Source organism: Corvus cornix, chromosome 3 (assembly GCF_000738735.6).
Source record: "Corvus cornix cornix isolate S_Up_H32 chromosome 3, ASM73873v5, whole genome shotgun sequence".
Classification (NCBI taxonomy): Eukaryota; Metazoa; Chordata; class Aves; order Passeriformes; family Corvidae; genus Corvus; species Corvus cornix.
Genome location: NC_047056.1, coordinates 41,272,387 through 41,287,991, shown reverse-complemented (window position 1 = coordinate 41,287,991; position 15,605 = coordinate 41,272,387). Strand labels below are relative to the sequence as shown.

General features: G+C 40.2%; 1 protein-coding gene across 2 annotated transcripts in view; it reads left to right on the top strand.

Annotated features, from left to right (window-relative positions):
• The first annotated feature begins 4,176 nt into the window (after nt 1-4,176).
• WDR27 (WD repeat domain 27) overlaps nt 4,177-15,605 on the top strand; it is a 93,635-nt gene continuing 82,206 nt past the window's right edge. The window contains exons 1-9 of one of the 2 annotated variants that reach the window (XM_039570031.1): nt 4,177-4,497; nt 5,371-5,512; nt 7,791-7,915; nt 8,360-8,473; nt 9,192-9,243; nt 9,737-9,807; nt 10,708-10,822; nt 12,144-12,279; nt 15,286-15,389. In XM_039570031.1, coding sequence (XP_039425965.1) covers nt 4,315-4,497; nt 5,371-5,512; nt 7,791-7,915; nt 8,360-8,473; nt 9,192-9,243; nt 9,737-9,807; nt 10,708-10,822; nt 12,144-12,279; nt 15,286-15,389 — 1,042 coding nt within the window. In that variant the 5' untranslated portion in view covers nt 4,177-4,314. The remainder of the gene's footprint in view (nt 4,498-5,370; nt 5,513-7,790; nt 7,916-8,359; nt 8,474-9,191; nt 9,244-9,736; nt 9,808-10,707; nt 10,823-12,143; nt 12,280-15,285; nt 15,390-15,605) is intronic. The other variant, XM_039570032.1, reaches the window with a different exon arrangement.

Genomic DNA, 15,605 nt, shown 5'->3' with positions numbered 1-15,605 from the left:
GAGCCCGGCCCGCAGCGGCGCGGGCGGGGTCGCTGGGGGCGGGTGGAGCCGCCGCACCCTCCCCGAACGCCGCCGGTACCGCCGGGCGCTCCCGCCCCGCCCGGGCATGGCCGCGCCCCCGGTATCGCGAGAGCGCGCGGCGGGGGCGGGGCGCGCGGCGGGGGCGGGGCGCGGGCGGACGGGTGAGGGACGGGCCTAGGGAGGCAGCGGGGCACGGAACGGGGACGCTTCGTGCGCCGGGAGAAGCGTTCTTCACCGCGGAAGCCTAAAGTTAGAGAAGCCTTCCTTCAGCTGCACTGAAATTGGATGTAAGATGTTTACTGGAGGATAGGCGTCCCTCCCTTAGTTAGTGGCAGTTTATCTGAACGTCGGCATAAGCCTGATCTGAGGTCACAGAACAGAAAAATAGTGTGACAGCAACAAAACCCCCAACACTGCTTTTGAATATCCATTGATTTCAACAATTACCTGGGTTTGGTTGAGCTGCTTAAAATCATAAACAAGAGTGAAAGATTGAAATGGAAAAAAAAAGTCTTTATGGAGTGCATTGTGTTCTAAGAGATTTAAGAGAGCCTGTGTACGTACCCCAAGGGCCCTGTACTAACTGAGCTAATGTTTTATCTTCCACGCCTTCTGATTTCATAATGCTCATGTAACTTGTTCTCTTCATTCCTAGCTCAAACTAACTGGCTACATAAAACAGCCAAATGCAGATTCTGATAAATTTTAGCTTTTTTGAAATCAGTTTTGTTCCTATAAAGACTGTTATTCTGCTTAAACCATAGAAATATTAAAATTACTAGACCTAATTTTTAAAGTTCTTCTTATGATTGAGTATTGAGACCACTAGAAATATACTGTTGGACACAAAAGCATGATACGGTAAGGCACTGTTGTTTTCAGCAGTCTTTCATGTTCCACGTGTATGTCAATTTCACTGGGGGTGCTGCAGTGGGTCCAGAGAAGGGCAATGAAGCTGGTGAAGGGTCTGGAGCACGTCCCATAGGGGGCAGCTGAGGGAGTTGGGGGTGTTTACCCTGGAGAAGAGGAGGCTCAGGGGAGACCTTATCAATCTCTACAACCATCTGAAAGGAGGCTGTAGCCAGGTGGGGGTTGGTCCCAGGCAACAAATGGCCAGACAAGAGGAAATGGTTTTAAGATGTGCCATGGGAGGTTTAGGTTGGACACTAGGAAAAATTTTTCACAGAAAGGGTGATTAGACACTGGAATGGGCTGCCCAGGAAGGTGGTGGAGTCACTGTCCCTTGAGGTGTGTAAGGAAAGGCTGGATGTGGCACTTAATGCCATGGTCTATTTGACATGGTGGTGTTCAGTCATAGGCTGCACTCAATAATTTCAAAGTCTTTTCCAACATAATTGGTTCTCTGATTCTGTGATTTGTCATAGGTGGGTACCCAAGGTGAGGGAGCGTGTGAAGCCAAGGTCTTTTAGCATTGTGTTGCATAGAAACAGATGTGTTTCACAGGGGTGTGATGAGGTAAAAAATTCTCCCTGCACATGTACACGTCACTAATACACTATACAGTCAAGAAATCAGTTCAAGATCTGTGATACTTCCTTGGATTGCTGCTAGTTCCCTAGTTGTTATGGACAGTAGGTTGTTGAAAGTATTGAAGGTACAAACATTGAAAGATGAAAATAAAGTAAGGTGAAAATTTTAAAGAGGGGTATTGCTTAACTGCCTAGAAGCTGATACAGAGACACAACATGTTTCAGAACAAGTTCGTTAAGACTCCCAGGAGTCGTTTGCCTGTCAGAACAGCTCCTTTTTTGCTGTGTGAGCGTTTATTTTTCTTTACCGATGACTAAACTGTCGTAACATATTCATGACTGTATCGCTCATGAAAATTGTCACCAGCATATTAACAACAAAATTTTCCCAGCCATGAGTCACAGTTCAGAAAAACAGTGTCATGTGCAGAGCACTGAATTGCCTCTGTGCAGCTGGTGCTCAATACAGTGGCTTTATCCACATTCACATGCACACACAAAAGAGAATTTTGACTGGTGCTTTCTCCAGGCAAAACTAACATAGACAGGGAGACTATGTTGTCAGTGATGACATATATCAGATGCTTATATAAGGAAAAAATGCTTGTAGTGTTAATTACAGATAGACACAATAAAGACATTCCAATAGAAAATACCTGTTTGAAATGCAGTTGAGGTTGGTATTGACTGATCTGCATCAAAATGGTTTAAGTTGGTATAGACCAAAAACTTGATCATAAAACCATAACCTGGGTTGAAAGGGACTTCCAGACTCCCCCAATACACCTTCCTGTTCAAAACAGTTCTAATTAAATTAGGTTGCTCAGGGCCATGTCCATTTGACTCCTGGACAACACCAGATATAGAGATCCACAACCTCTCTTCAGAAACTTGTTCTGATATTCAACTACTGTCATGATATTTTAAAAAAATTAAATACTAATTGGATGTAACTGTAATTGGGTTTTCCCAGGTTCCAGCTTATCACTGAGTGCCTCTGAGAAAAGTATCTCTCTGTCTTTCTTGTATCCTCTAATTATGTTGTTGTAGGCAACAATAAAGTCTCAGCTGTCTCTTCTCCAGGCTGAAGAGGCACAGTTCTCTCAGCCTCTCTGTGTACATCATTTTCTCCAGCTCCCTGACCATTTTTCTTGCTCTCTACTAGAATTGCTCCAGTACTTCAGGATCTTTCTTGTACCAAAAACCCCAAAACTGGACATAGCACTGCAGGTGTGGCCTTACAGGTGCCAAATAGAGAGGAAGGATAATTCCCACAATTTGCTGGCTACTCTTTATTACTGACACAGCCCAAGATGCAGTTGGCTGCCTCTGCTGCAAGGGCACTGTGGTGGCTCATATTCATCTTGTCCAGCAGGATGTATGGATCCTTTTCTGGGGAGCCCCTTCCCAGAGAGCCACCCTTCAGCATTTCATCTTGCATGGAGTTACTCTGTGCCAGATGTGGGATTCCACTTATTCTTACAGGACTCCACGCAATTCTCATCAGCTTGTTTCTGACTGCTCCCCCCCCCCAGTTTGGCATCATCCACCAACTTGGGGAAAGTAGAAGATTTGTTTTTCTTGTTGGTGATTCTGCTTCATGTGCTGTCTGTGCTGTGTTCTCTGCATCACAAAACCACAGATGGTTTGGGTTGGGAAGTACATTTAACAATCACTTAGTCCAACCCCCCCTGCTGGGGGCAGGGGCACCTTCGAGTAGACTCAGTTGCTCAAAGCTTCCTCCATCCTGGCCTTTAACACTTCCAGTGGCAGGGGATCTACAGCTTCTCTGGGCACCCTGTTCCAGTGCCTCACCACCTCCATTGTAAAAAATATGCTCCCTCTGTCCAATCCAAATCAACCCCCTCTTAGTTTAATGTCTTTGCCCCTTGTCCTGACACTAAAGACCTCTGTAAAAAGTTTCTCTCTGTCTTTCTTATATGCTTGCTTTATATATTCACAGGGTACTATAGGGTGTCCCTGGAGCCTTCTCTTTTCCAGGCTGAAAAAGTTCCACCTGAGTATGAGGAAGAACCGTGGAGGTGACCATCCACTGGAACAGATTGCCCAGAGAAGTTGTAGAGTCTCTCTCAACATAGGGGTATGGGGATATTCAAGAACTGTCTAGGTGCAATCCTGTGCCGTGTGCTTTAGGATGACCCTGCTTGAGCAGGGAGGTTGACATAGATGACCCACCATGGTCTGTTCCAACATGACCCATTCTGGCTGTGATTCTGTGAAGAGCCCCAAATCTCTCTGCCTGTCTTTACAGGCGATCTGTTCACGTCTGTCCTTAAGGTCCCGTTCCAATAGGTCTCTGCCTGTGTCGTGCTGGGTCCCCAGCGCTGGGTGCAGTGCTCCAGCTGGCGTCCCACGAGTGGGACACGAGTGGGGCAGACGTCTCCCTGGACCGTCTGGCCGTGCTGCTTTCTGTGCAGCCCAGGACGTCGCTCTGGAGAGGCAGGAAGCGGCCCCGGGCGGCTGTCGCCGGCCGCGGGGCCCGTTGCCCGGGTGAGGGACAGCGGCTGCTGCCGCGGGCCCGCCGCGCTCCGCGGGCGAGCGAGGGCTGTGCCGTGCCGCCCGGCCTCCCGTCAGCGGCGGCGCTGCCCTGGTTACGGCCCGGGCTGGCGCGCCGGGGCCGGGGGCTCTCCGCGGGCCGGGGCCGGGGCTCTCCGCCTCCCAGCGGGAGGGAGCTCCGAGCGGGGCTGTGACAGCCCTCGAGCCCCCGCGGTCAGGACGCGGCCGGCGGGGGAAGGCGGCCCCAGTGGTCCAGCTCTGCCGCGGGGCCGTTCGCAGCCGCAGGATGGAGAGCGCCGGCGCCCGCCGTGCCTCTGGAGGAAGCCGCAATCCTGACGTTGTCTGCGAAAAACACTTGTTTAAAGGCAAATTGCCAGAGCCCCTCTTTCAGCTGGCATGCAGTCACCACCTCTGTGCTTTCCCTGTGAATCTCAATGAATTATGCGTCTGGAACACAGCCACTGCTCAGGTAAAGCTAGAATAGAGCCTTTCGTAGGCTGCTACTTTAAACTAAGCCATAAATAAAATATTTGAGGGTAATATTTGAGGTAAAATATTTGAGGTGGAAATGTTAGGTTTCACTTTAATGCTGGAAAGATACTAGCATTTGTTATGGGCTTTGTTATTGTGATAAGAATAAAATAAACTGTTGTGGTGGGTTGGCCCTGGCTGGCATCTAAAGCCTCACCCAGTCTCCTGCTCACTCCTTCCCAGCAGGGTAGGGGAGAACATAGGATGCACAAAAGTGAGAAGTCACAGGTAGAGACAAAGGTAGTTTAATGAGTGAAGGGAAGAAAAAGAAAAAAACTATATGAAGGCAGTCACCACCCCCTAGTAGCAGACCAATCCCAGTACAGGCTTTGAGCAACAGCCACCTTAGAATCAATCTCCCAGGCCCTCAACACCTTCTTGCATGCAATACCCCAGTTTTATTGCTGGGCACAATATCACATGGTAGGGAATGTCCCTTTGCCAGTTCAGCAAACTGAAAAATTAGTTCCAGCTGTGTCCCCTCCCAACCTCTTGTGGATCTTCAGCCTATTATTGGGATGGGGAAACTGAGAAAAAGTAGGAAAAAAGAGAAGGGCCTCGATGCTGTGCAAAGAGTAGTTGGCAACAGCCAAAACATTGCTGTGTTATCATCACTATTTTTGTCACAAAATCCAAAGCACTGTGCCATGCAGCCAAACCCATCCCAGCCAAACCCAGTACAACTACATTGTAAATAAAAACTAGTTATCGTTGTGCTGATTTCATGTACATTATCCATTTTTAGTTTTGTATTAGTCATAATCTTTGTTTGAAGTGATTCATTTAACTCTTCTTTATCTACATTTGTCAGCCATTATATTTGTTGGGGCATCATTACTCAATTTCTGCAGTGTCATTTGGAAGTAAAATCGATCCACTTCTTGTCTGCTCTGCCTCACATGAACGTGTGATAGTGTGGAATCTTGATGAATGTACACAGAAAGTGCAAGAAGGTACAGTATTGCTTATATAATTTATATATCATATATATAAACAAAGAAGTGATTCAAAAGCAATCATTCACCACCACTGACTCAGACCAATGTCCAGCCAGTTTCTGAGCAGCAGCCACCTTGGAAGGCCACCCCCAACACCTCCTTTTCCCCCATTGCTCCTTCTATAACAAGATCGTTATTTCTGAGAAGCACACCTCAGCCACTCAGATTCAGCAGCACGAACAGCCACATTAATGCTTTATTTCTCTGTCGCTCTTCTTCGGCAATGCCGACTTGAACCAGGCCGGTAGCGCAGCCAGTCCTGTCATTGTACCTTCTTTGGAGATGCTGCGTTCACAACCACCGGCCCCATGCGGCGGAGGCCCCGCGGCGATGCTGAGCTGGGTCAGGAGCTGGCCGAGGTGCTGTGCGGGAGCGAGCGCCTGCTGGCAACCTCGGGGCAAACACAGAGAAACAGTGCAGAGGCAGTGACGTTCTGCCATTGTGGAGTAAAATGGACAGAAGAAAAGTTAGTCATAGCAGTACAGCATAATTAAATATGCAACGCCAAAATACTACCTTTTCTGGAATACTTGTGGAACCAGTATTTTGCATCCTGGTTTGCCTCTCCTTCTGTCTCTGGAACACTGTTTTCATGTGTGTGTGAGAGAGAGACCAATGCAAGTATCTGATTTGGGAGAAGAGTGCATGAGTGAAAGAGCATTGTGGTGACATAACACACAGAGAACGGGAGTTTTAGTATCCTGACCACCGTCTTGGTTTGGAGCTTCAACCAATGGAATTAGATTCTAGGGAGCAGTGCTAACCTCTCTGCAAACTTAAATTAATTGATTCATTGGAAAGTAGAAGAATGATGAAAGGAAAAAAAAAAAAAAAAAGGGCAAGATCCCCAGAATCATGATTCACTGGATTCCCAGTGGCAGTCTGTCCCCCTTTGGTGTCAACATTTAAAGTTGCATGGTATTGCCCCACACTACTAAAAGTTTCCTCCTTGTTACCTATAGTTAGAGATTTGCTGATGACTTAATGTGAGTTTGCTTGTACTCTGCTCCACTTTGAATTTACATATATATATACATATATATAAATATATATACTATGAAAACTAATGTTGTAAAGAAAAGTTTAACAAAATCAGTGATTCTTATAAAAAAAGGTCAGTATTAAATTTTAATCTGTGTAAGAGTAACATAGAGAATCAAAGGATGCTTCAGGAACTGGGAATAAAATGGGACTATGAATTTGGAGGAAATAAAACTGGAAAATAGGAATAGAAAGTAGCAGACAGAAAAAGAGTATGTGTAGTTTTGATACAAAGTCATCTGACATCCAGATTGTCTGCTGCTGGATTTTTTCATTTTCTCTCCATCTACAGGCTCTTCAGCAGATGCTGTAAAGTCTTTGTCTCCCCAGACTGTCCTCTGCACGTTCTTGGCATGTTTTCTCATACTATTTCTTATAAATTGTGTCAAAGTAGTTAAGGAATTCTTTGTGGGATCTCGACCTGTTAATCAATTGTAAAAAGACTCCACAGCATCTAAGATGAAAGCCTGAAAGGACACCTGTTATTGTGTTTGTATTCTAGCTAATTTGTTCCCTATGAAACCCTAGAATATCCAAACTGTCATCACATTAAAGGCAGCATTATAAAATAGGGATCTGCAGAAACCAGTCTGCTTGAACCAGTGAGATGACCAGAATGAAATAATGAAGACAGGAGTGAAACGTGACCTATTCTCAGAGCTAGTCTTATCTGACTCTGTAATGATATTTAGTCTTGTACTTCCTCTTTCAGTCTTTTCCCACAGAAAAATTAAAACCAGAGGAGGAAAATTCTCCTTGTTGGCTGAGTGGCTGGCATATTCTCCCAGAAGAAGTATTTTTCAAAGCCCTGTTATGCTGTGCTTCAGTTAGGATTTCTTTCCTCCAAAGTGAATATGGCACTAGTGGGCACATAACCCTACTCCAAAAACCCTTTCCCTGGCAATCTTCAATGGAAGCATGAAAGCATGATTTAATGGCAATTATTAATATCTCAAAGAGCACCAGATCATGTCTAGGTGACAGGGCAGATGGAGGAATTCTGGTGGTGCTTAGTTCTATACTTTTCTTTCTAATACCCTGGTGTAATTAAACAGTGTGTTTGTCTGTACATCTTCCTAACAGAAACTGGGACAGCTCTGTGGTTAGTAACTGCTACGCAAAACTTCTAAGGATCTCACTGCACCAGATTTTTGTATTTCATTGAGTCTCATAAACAATACAATTGTTGCAGGGTTTACACCTCGAGGAATTGTTATAGGAACTCTTTTGGGAATGGTGCTTCATGTAAGATTTAGCCCAGATGATCAACAAGTGGCAGTATGTGCTGGAAATCAGATCTACATATTAAGTGCAAAGGTGAGATACCATACTTTGTAGCCATGGTACTGATATTTCTTTTACTTATTTGCTTTCAAATAAAATCATGATACAGAAATGTTAGTCAAATTAAGCAAAAACATTCATTTTGTGTCATAAAATAAGTAGAACTGATTCTTGATAATGCATCATATATCAGATAGAAGACTAGGTTTAAGGAATTGAAATAGTACCTCAATAACTTAGAAGTAGAAAATATTCTTAGGTCATTGAAAATTATTCCTGTATCATTCAGTCTGAAGAAGCAAATGTAATGTGTAGTGGCTTTGCCAGCAGGATGGTATACAGGGCTTCAGTTTCAATCAGAAACATCTTACTGAATTTTACTTTGAAAACAAATCTGACAATGATTAGCAACAGTTGTTGATTATTAAAACACGTATTAGTCAATTTTATGTTGAAGTCTATTCTGTTTAATCACAGAATGAAGCTATACTAGCTGAATTGGACGCCCACTTGGCTCCGGTAACTGCTGCTGAATTTTGCACATGGGAGAAAAATATGCTCATATCAGTGTCAGAAGACAGAACCTTTAAGGCAAGGAAACTGTAGAGATGAACTTAAAAAAGAATAGTGAATATATGAGGTAGTCTTATTTATTCCCCATTAAATATGTTTTGAAGATTAAATAAAGAACATCTTTGACTTTATGGAGATAAGGACATTGTTCTTAGAATTTCTTGGGAAATTGTAGTAAAAATTAATAACTCTTTTTTTAAAAGAACAATGCAGGTTTTGTATATTCAAAACTTTCCATGGTTAAGTATTAATTTCAGTGATCATTATCATCTGGAAAATAGAAATAAAATATTTTGATCAGTTTGGCTGCAACTGAAGTGTTTCAGATATGCTGAACGGAAGGAAAACATTTCCCTTTGAGCCTGATGACATTGATCTGAATTTTACCTTTTGGGAATATTGGATTGGGTTATTGTATGCAATGCACCCCTCCCCTCTTTTCTTTTCCATGTATACCTTTTCATAAATTTAGCTAAAATCACTGAGAGGTCAACCTAAGCAAAGATGATACTTTGTGTATCCATATCATGTGACTTCCACCCTTTTCACCAGGGATGCTTATCATAGCTGGAAACAGGTGCTGAAAAAAATTCTTTCCTAAGAACATCACTTTCAGTGACTGCATTTCTCTGTTTTCACCACGTGATGGCTGTTAAAAGTTGTATTTTCTGTAGGCATCTAAGTAGGTACCTATCTTTATATTTTCTTTATATCTTTTTTTTTTTTTAATCTAAAGGTGTGGGACTATTCTACCAGCCAGTTAATATATCAGTCAGGAATAATAACAGGTAAGTGTTCTATTTTTAAATGTATTTTTTCACAGCAAAACCCTCCTATCTCTAAACAATAATCTATGATTATTATAGAAGTTTTAGGTTGATTTAGTGAAAATAATTCTAGTAGACTAGGTAGCAGTAAACATATTATCCTTTAAAGCCAACAGTAAATATTTTTTCCTTAAAGTCTGCTTCTCAGTGGATAGTTTTAGTGTACTTTCATAAACAAGTCTGAAAACCATGCCACAGCAGCTTGGGTGACAGGTGCAGGAAAGCCCTGCCATGGCAGCTTGGGTGACAGGAAGTTCAGAGACCTGCAAACAGAAAGCCCTCAGCAGCACAAAGGCTAAGGCACACAAAGCACTGTGCAGCCAATAGAACTGCAGTAAGGGCTTTACCCCCCTGTCTTTATGAATAGGAAGATGCAATTTTTAATCATATATTTTAATTAAGTATCTGATTTGTGTCTACTCCAGAAATACTTTTATCTTTCTTTTTTGAGCAGCATTTCCTTTGCTAAGTCTGCTAATTGATGAAGAAAGCAAACAGATTATCACTGGATGTGCTGAGGGACAGGTAAGGATTGTCCATTAAACTCAGTCTCTGTGTCAAGAGTCAACTATTATTAATGTTTCTGTCTATAAAGAAGGTTCACAAACTGCCTGTTTTGAACTGCTAAAAGAGTTATTTTAATAAGCACAATTCAGTGTTTCGAGTGCAAATCATAAATGGTACATAAGACCTCTATTACAAAACAGAAACTTTTTCCTGAAAACCAGGAAAATTTTTAAGACCACAATCAGTGATTATGTAAGAAGAGTACACTGAGAGGCGATAAATATATCTGTTAAAAAAAACCAAAATAGGTGAAAAATAGGATTCTCCTATTTTGGCCAAAAAAAAAAAGAAATGCATGACAATAAATGGAAGAGGCTATGATTTCAGCATTTTGGAATTCTAATAAAAATGTGGTAAATGTGAATATCCATTTCACCTCTTCCTTAATGGTAAGAATATATTTACGTGATATTTTCCAGCTGTTTTTCTTCAGTGTTACTATTCAGTAATTCTGAAGAAAATTAAAGCTTTAACTATAGTGGTGTCTAAAATGAGAAAAGTATAAATGAAATCCATGTACATGACCCAGTGAGCAATTACATGCATGTTACCTGTGATTTTTAATTGTGGCAAATAGTCTATAAGGAGCTTTTTTCAAACACATAACCTGTGGGAATTAGTTGTACAGTTCAAACCGATCGTTGCTGCTTTTGCTGCTTTTGAATACATTCCCTTTGATTATCTTTAATAATCTTAGAAATACATATAATTGAAGTTCTTGTCCAAGGTGAGATGCCATACACAAAAGTTCACTAATTACCTCCACGGTTTTAAATATTAGATCTTTAGTTTGTATTCATGTAAGCTTTATATTTAGTGTCAAAATGTTATTGCAATTGCTTTTTCTTTTTCTTGCAGCTTTGGATCTTCAGTTTAATCAGTGATTGTAATTACCGTTGCATAGCACATATCGACTTAAAGAAAGAACAAGAGAAATTCTGTAATAAAAAGTGGAAATCTGGCAAAGAAATAGGTAGCACAGTGTTCCTAGAATGCTGTTTATGGTATAGTGTAGTTGTTACTGGCTACTGAGTGTGTGCTTTTTATACCATGATAATTTATTGTAAGTGATAGACTTATGAGTCTTAGACTGTGGCATGGAATTCTTACTGAAGCTGATATGTAGTTGGGTATTGGTGTATCTGGAAGGAGTTACTCACCTATGTATATAATAAATTCTTGGCCAATGCATTTGTTCATAAGACATTGCATCATGTGCACTATTATGTTTTTTTATTGAATTAACTATCCAAGGCTTCAGAGAGAACAGAACCACTGCCTAAAAATTAGTCTAAATGGAGTACCGTTTCTCAGTTACCTTTGAAGTTTCTAGGAGTCTCTTTATTTTTTTGTCTTTTCTTAGATATTTTTTAATCCATACCAGTACCTTCATGAAATGATATTTTTATGACTGTGATATTTCTAGTGATATAATATGGAGTACATATGAGTTTTTAAAGACTGCCCTGGTAACCCCAGCAGGGCGATTCTCTGATACCACACTGGTTTGATAGTTCTCTTGTTCTGCCTTGGGATCACCATGAGCAGGTGACAGCCTTGGTACAACAGGAGGTCACCCTCTCCCTGCTGTGGTGCCAGTGTAAACGCCCATCCCCTCAGCACTGCTGTGGCTTTCTTAGGGAAAGGGAAATCTCATTCGCCTCGCTTCCTCTGTTTCTGGATCAATGGCTGTTGTGTTCTTTCCTGCCTAGTGGTCCTGCTTCCATAATCCTAAAGTCCTAACCCAAGGAGAAAGACTGCTACATTTCTTGTTATTATTTAAAATCTGTGGATCTCACTTTCATGTTTGAAAGAGAGTGATGTAATGTCTGTGCCTAATGCTGAATTTAATCCTAATACTTCTTAAGTGTGAATTACACATGCAGAATGGATTGGAGACTCCTTGGGAACAGGGAATTGAGGTGGATTTTCATCTTGCTTTTGGATTATGTTGTAACTTTAGTGTCCACGGAATTTTCAGGCTAGTGGAAAGATACCCATCATGTTTAAGGATTGTTGGAATATGGCTTTCAGTGTCACTTCTTGAGGTGAAAACCCCTAAAATCTGCAAACTCCTTTTCAGTCCATAAGTAGACTCTTTGGATTTTGTCTCTAGGTATTTGAAAAAACCCACATAATGACAAGGAAAGCTGGCTCTTAGGATTTATCTGTCTTTTGAAATAGAAGTTTCTTGAGTGTGGTCTTAGTTTTTCATCACTGCTACAAATTCTCTCTTGAATCCTATTTCCCTTGTTTCTTAGTTTTTTGATAGCTGTTATTGTTGACTTTCTTAGGTGATGGGCAAAATAATTCCAAGCTTTGCAAAACAGACAATAAAACGAGACCAGAAGGATCAGTGGAAACATCGTTTCCTATCCTCTTAATTGAACATTGTGACTTTTTTGTATGTTTCCATAATGAAGAAAACACGTAAGTCCTTTAAAATACCACCTAGTATTTAGCTTGAATTTATTTCTAGGAGCTCCTATTGGTTCTTGAATTATTTTCACTGCAACTTAGTATTTCTTGAAAAATGCAATAGAAAAATCAAATCATGTTTTTAGTGATCTGCAAGTTTTGGTGGCCCACTCTTGGGAGGATAATGTACACAAGCTGATACAAAGTTAAAACTGGTTTTTATTCTGAAAAAATAATTTTATGAAAATGTCATTGAGAATATACTTTAGCATCTACTGAAACCAGATGATGAGGGAAGATGAGTTAAAATGTAATTAATAAATCAAACTTATTTTGAGTTTTCTGTCCTAAAAATGTTTGCTGCAGCCACTGTGTGACTGTGTCAGTATGCCTTCCAAATTTAAATAATTTCTGAACTACATAACCTGCTCCAGTCAAACTTCTGTCACGACTCTTTCAGAACATGATGCTTTTACTCCTTCCCATGGAATTGGTTAGCCAGGTAGAATTAACCCTTATATTGCATTTCTTTCCTGAAGAGAAGTTGAAACATTATCAGGTACCTGGAGATCTGTTCAGCATACTCCCACAGGAAGTCTCAAAGAACTGTTTGTGTTGTAATTTATGACTGTCACTTGGATAAATTTCTCAGCCACACCATGTTTTAGAAAACTTGTCCTAACTTTTGCTCTGTGGGGGGTTATTCAGACAGAACTGATTAATCTCTGGTTAGATATACAAACAACTTTTGATAAACAAAGAAGAAAAATATCCAGCAGTGTTGGATGATTTGGTTGTCTCTACGTCAAATTTAAGTACTCATTAACAGTTATTTTCATGATGCCTGCATATTTAGAAGTACCACCATTGAGAGGAAGGAAGTGGTGATTTTTAAGATGCACATCTCATACTTTAATACAGTGACAGCACTTGAAGGCCAGATGATGAATTATTACAGTCTGTCTTATTGCTTGTGTAATATCACTCTCAAATTTTCATAACTTTGTCTTCATCACAACTATAGGTATGATTTTAACTTTTAAAGATGACATGTTTTCTGCTGATAAAGAACCCGCCCTGTCCCTAGTGAGGTTGCTCCAGGAACTGACTCATTCAATTTTGCTTCTAGTCTGAATTACTCTCTTTTCATATACAGGCTTTTAGTATGTCTTTTACTCTGATAGTCCAGTGCTAGCCACTATCAAGTTCTCTCCTTGGACAGCAAATTACAGCTCATTAACAAGTTACCTCTGCACTTCTGGATAAAACTGTTTGCACCTTGTATAAGGCATGTTTTGTGTAATGTTTTTAGCATTTGCTCTTGAAATTTTCTGAGACTCAATGTCATTTATTTTTCAGTCCCCTTTTGGGACATGGTTGCCTGAAATGGATACACAGTAATACATTATTTGAAATAATTTTCTGAATTGAGATAACATCACTTTCCCATACCCACGTTACTGCTTCACATTGTACGTCTAAGGTCTATTTGTTCTTTCAGCTATCACATCGCAGTTGAAGGTTTTGTTCTGCTTATAAACAACCATGGCCATTAAATTCTTACTATTAATTCAGTTCCGTTATCTTTTGGGTTGACAGTTTTGTATTTATAAATATTTTTTTCTATTTATTTTTTAAATAGAGTGTGTTGGTTTCAGCAGCTGGTTCAGATTTGCCTGAACAATTGAGAAATCCCTGATATACTGCTTTTCCTGCCTGCAATGAAAAGAAACAATGAAACATTTTTGGAACACTGATGTCCAAAATTAGGCATCTCACACTTTCCTAAGCTTTTTGACATTGAGCAATCTCATCACAACGGGTTTTATAATTGTAAAGTGGGAGTGAGGTAAACTTCCTGGATATATCACTTTATGTTGTTCATAATAACTTGATAGTGACACTTCTTTATGAATAATTCAAAGAATTTGCAAATTAAATCAGTCTGTTACTGCCGTAATGAATGTAGTGCAAGCCACAAATAAAACTATTCGTATCAAGTAAAAGTATCAAAAACCAAAACTGAAACTTGTCTATTCCAGTCTGCTTCTTAAAATATTTGACTGTATATATTTGGAGAGGTTTTTTTGGTTGGCTTTTTTTGTTTGTTTGTTTTGTTTTGTTTTTAATAAAAATAGTACTAAGCCACTGTGGTGAGTTTTTTCATACCAAGTTACAGCTTCCTATTTTTCATATCCTTACTTCAAGTCCTGTGGTCTGGTTTTACAAATAAAACTGATAAGTCTACTGACTCCTATTTGGAAAATTTATTAAAATGTTGATGTCAATTTTTATTTATTGGGGCATCAAAACAGTTTTAGTTTTTTTGAGAATGACAACTGTTATTTTGTTGCAATTATCTTATGCTTGATAATATATTTCTTCTGTTAGGGTGTTGACTGAAATTGTAACCAGTTGGTTTACTCTGTGGTGCTTGCAGAAGCTGGATTTCATTACCTGACTGCAATAGCGCGGCCAGTAAGCACAGGCTGAGACAGACATTCCAGACTTGCCTGGGGGTTTTCCCCCTTAGTTTGTGCTGGCTTTTCTCTTGTACTTTATGTAAAAACATACATTGAATTTCACTGCTTTTTGGGTGTTCATATAAGAGTGGCAAAAGTAAACTATGAGTGGATTTGCCTCTTGGTTTGAATTTTCTCTTTGTGTATGCAGTGCTTTTACAGCATCTCCCATCTCTTACAAACCACAGTGATTTTTGAAGAAAAGTATTTCCTGTGCAGTTTTAGATGTGCCACGAAGCACTTACACGAAATCAAGGATTGCGTTCTGCTCTTAGTTTTAAAAATTTCACCAGTTTTGCTTGAAACTTTGAACTACAGATTTGAAAAAAAAAAAAGTTTTAAATTTAATGTATTTTTTTGTGTGTGTGTCTGCTTTATTATTGCTGTACTGGGACTGGGTAACGAGTATTAAAAAACCCAATTGCTGTTTGTTGTATGGTAACAAGAAAAGCTTCTTTATCCTACTAAGAGATATTTTTTCTCCTTGTTTTAATAGATATTCTTCCCTGAATACTAGCTATTTTTGGATAGGAACCTCTACTGGCTTGTTAATAATTAATTTGGCAAACTTTGAATTAGAAGCTTTTTTATCTTACAGAGGTATGTTTATAAGCTAGCTGATTACACCATAGCGTGATTGCTTTTGTTATCTGACATAAATAGTGTAAGAATTAGGTTGTGAAATAGCATAATACAATAGAAATAAAATATTTCCTAATATTTTTCCTAATAGTTTTTTTCCTAATAGTTTTTGTATGTTTTCCTGGACCTAGTGACTTTTCTCAGAAGACATATTGGCACTAGATCAGTGCAGTG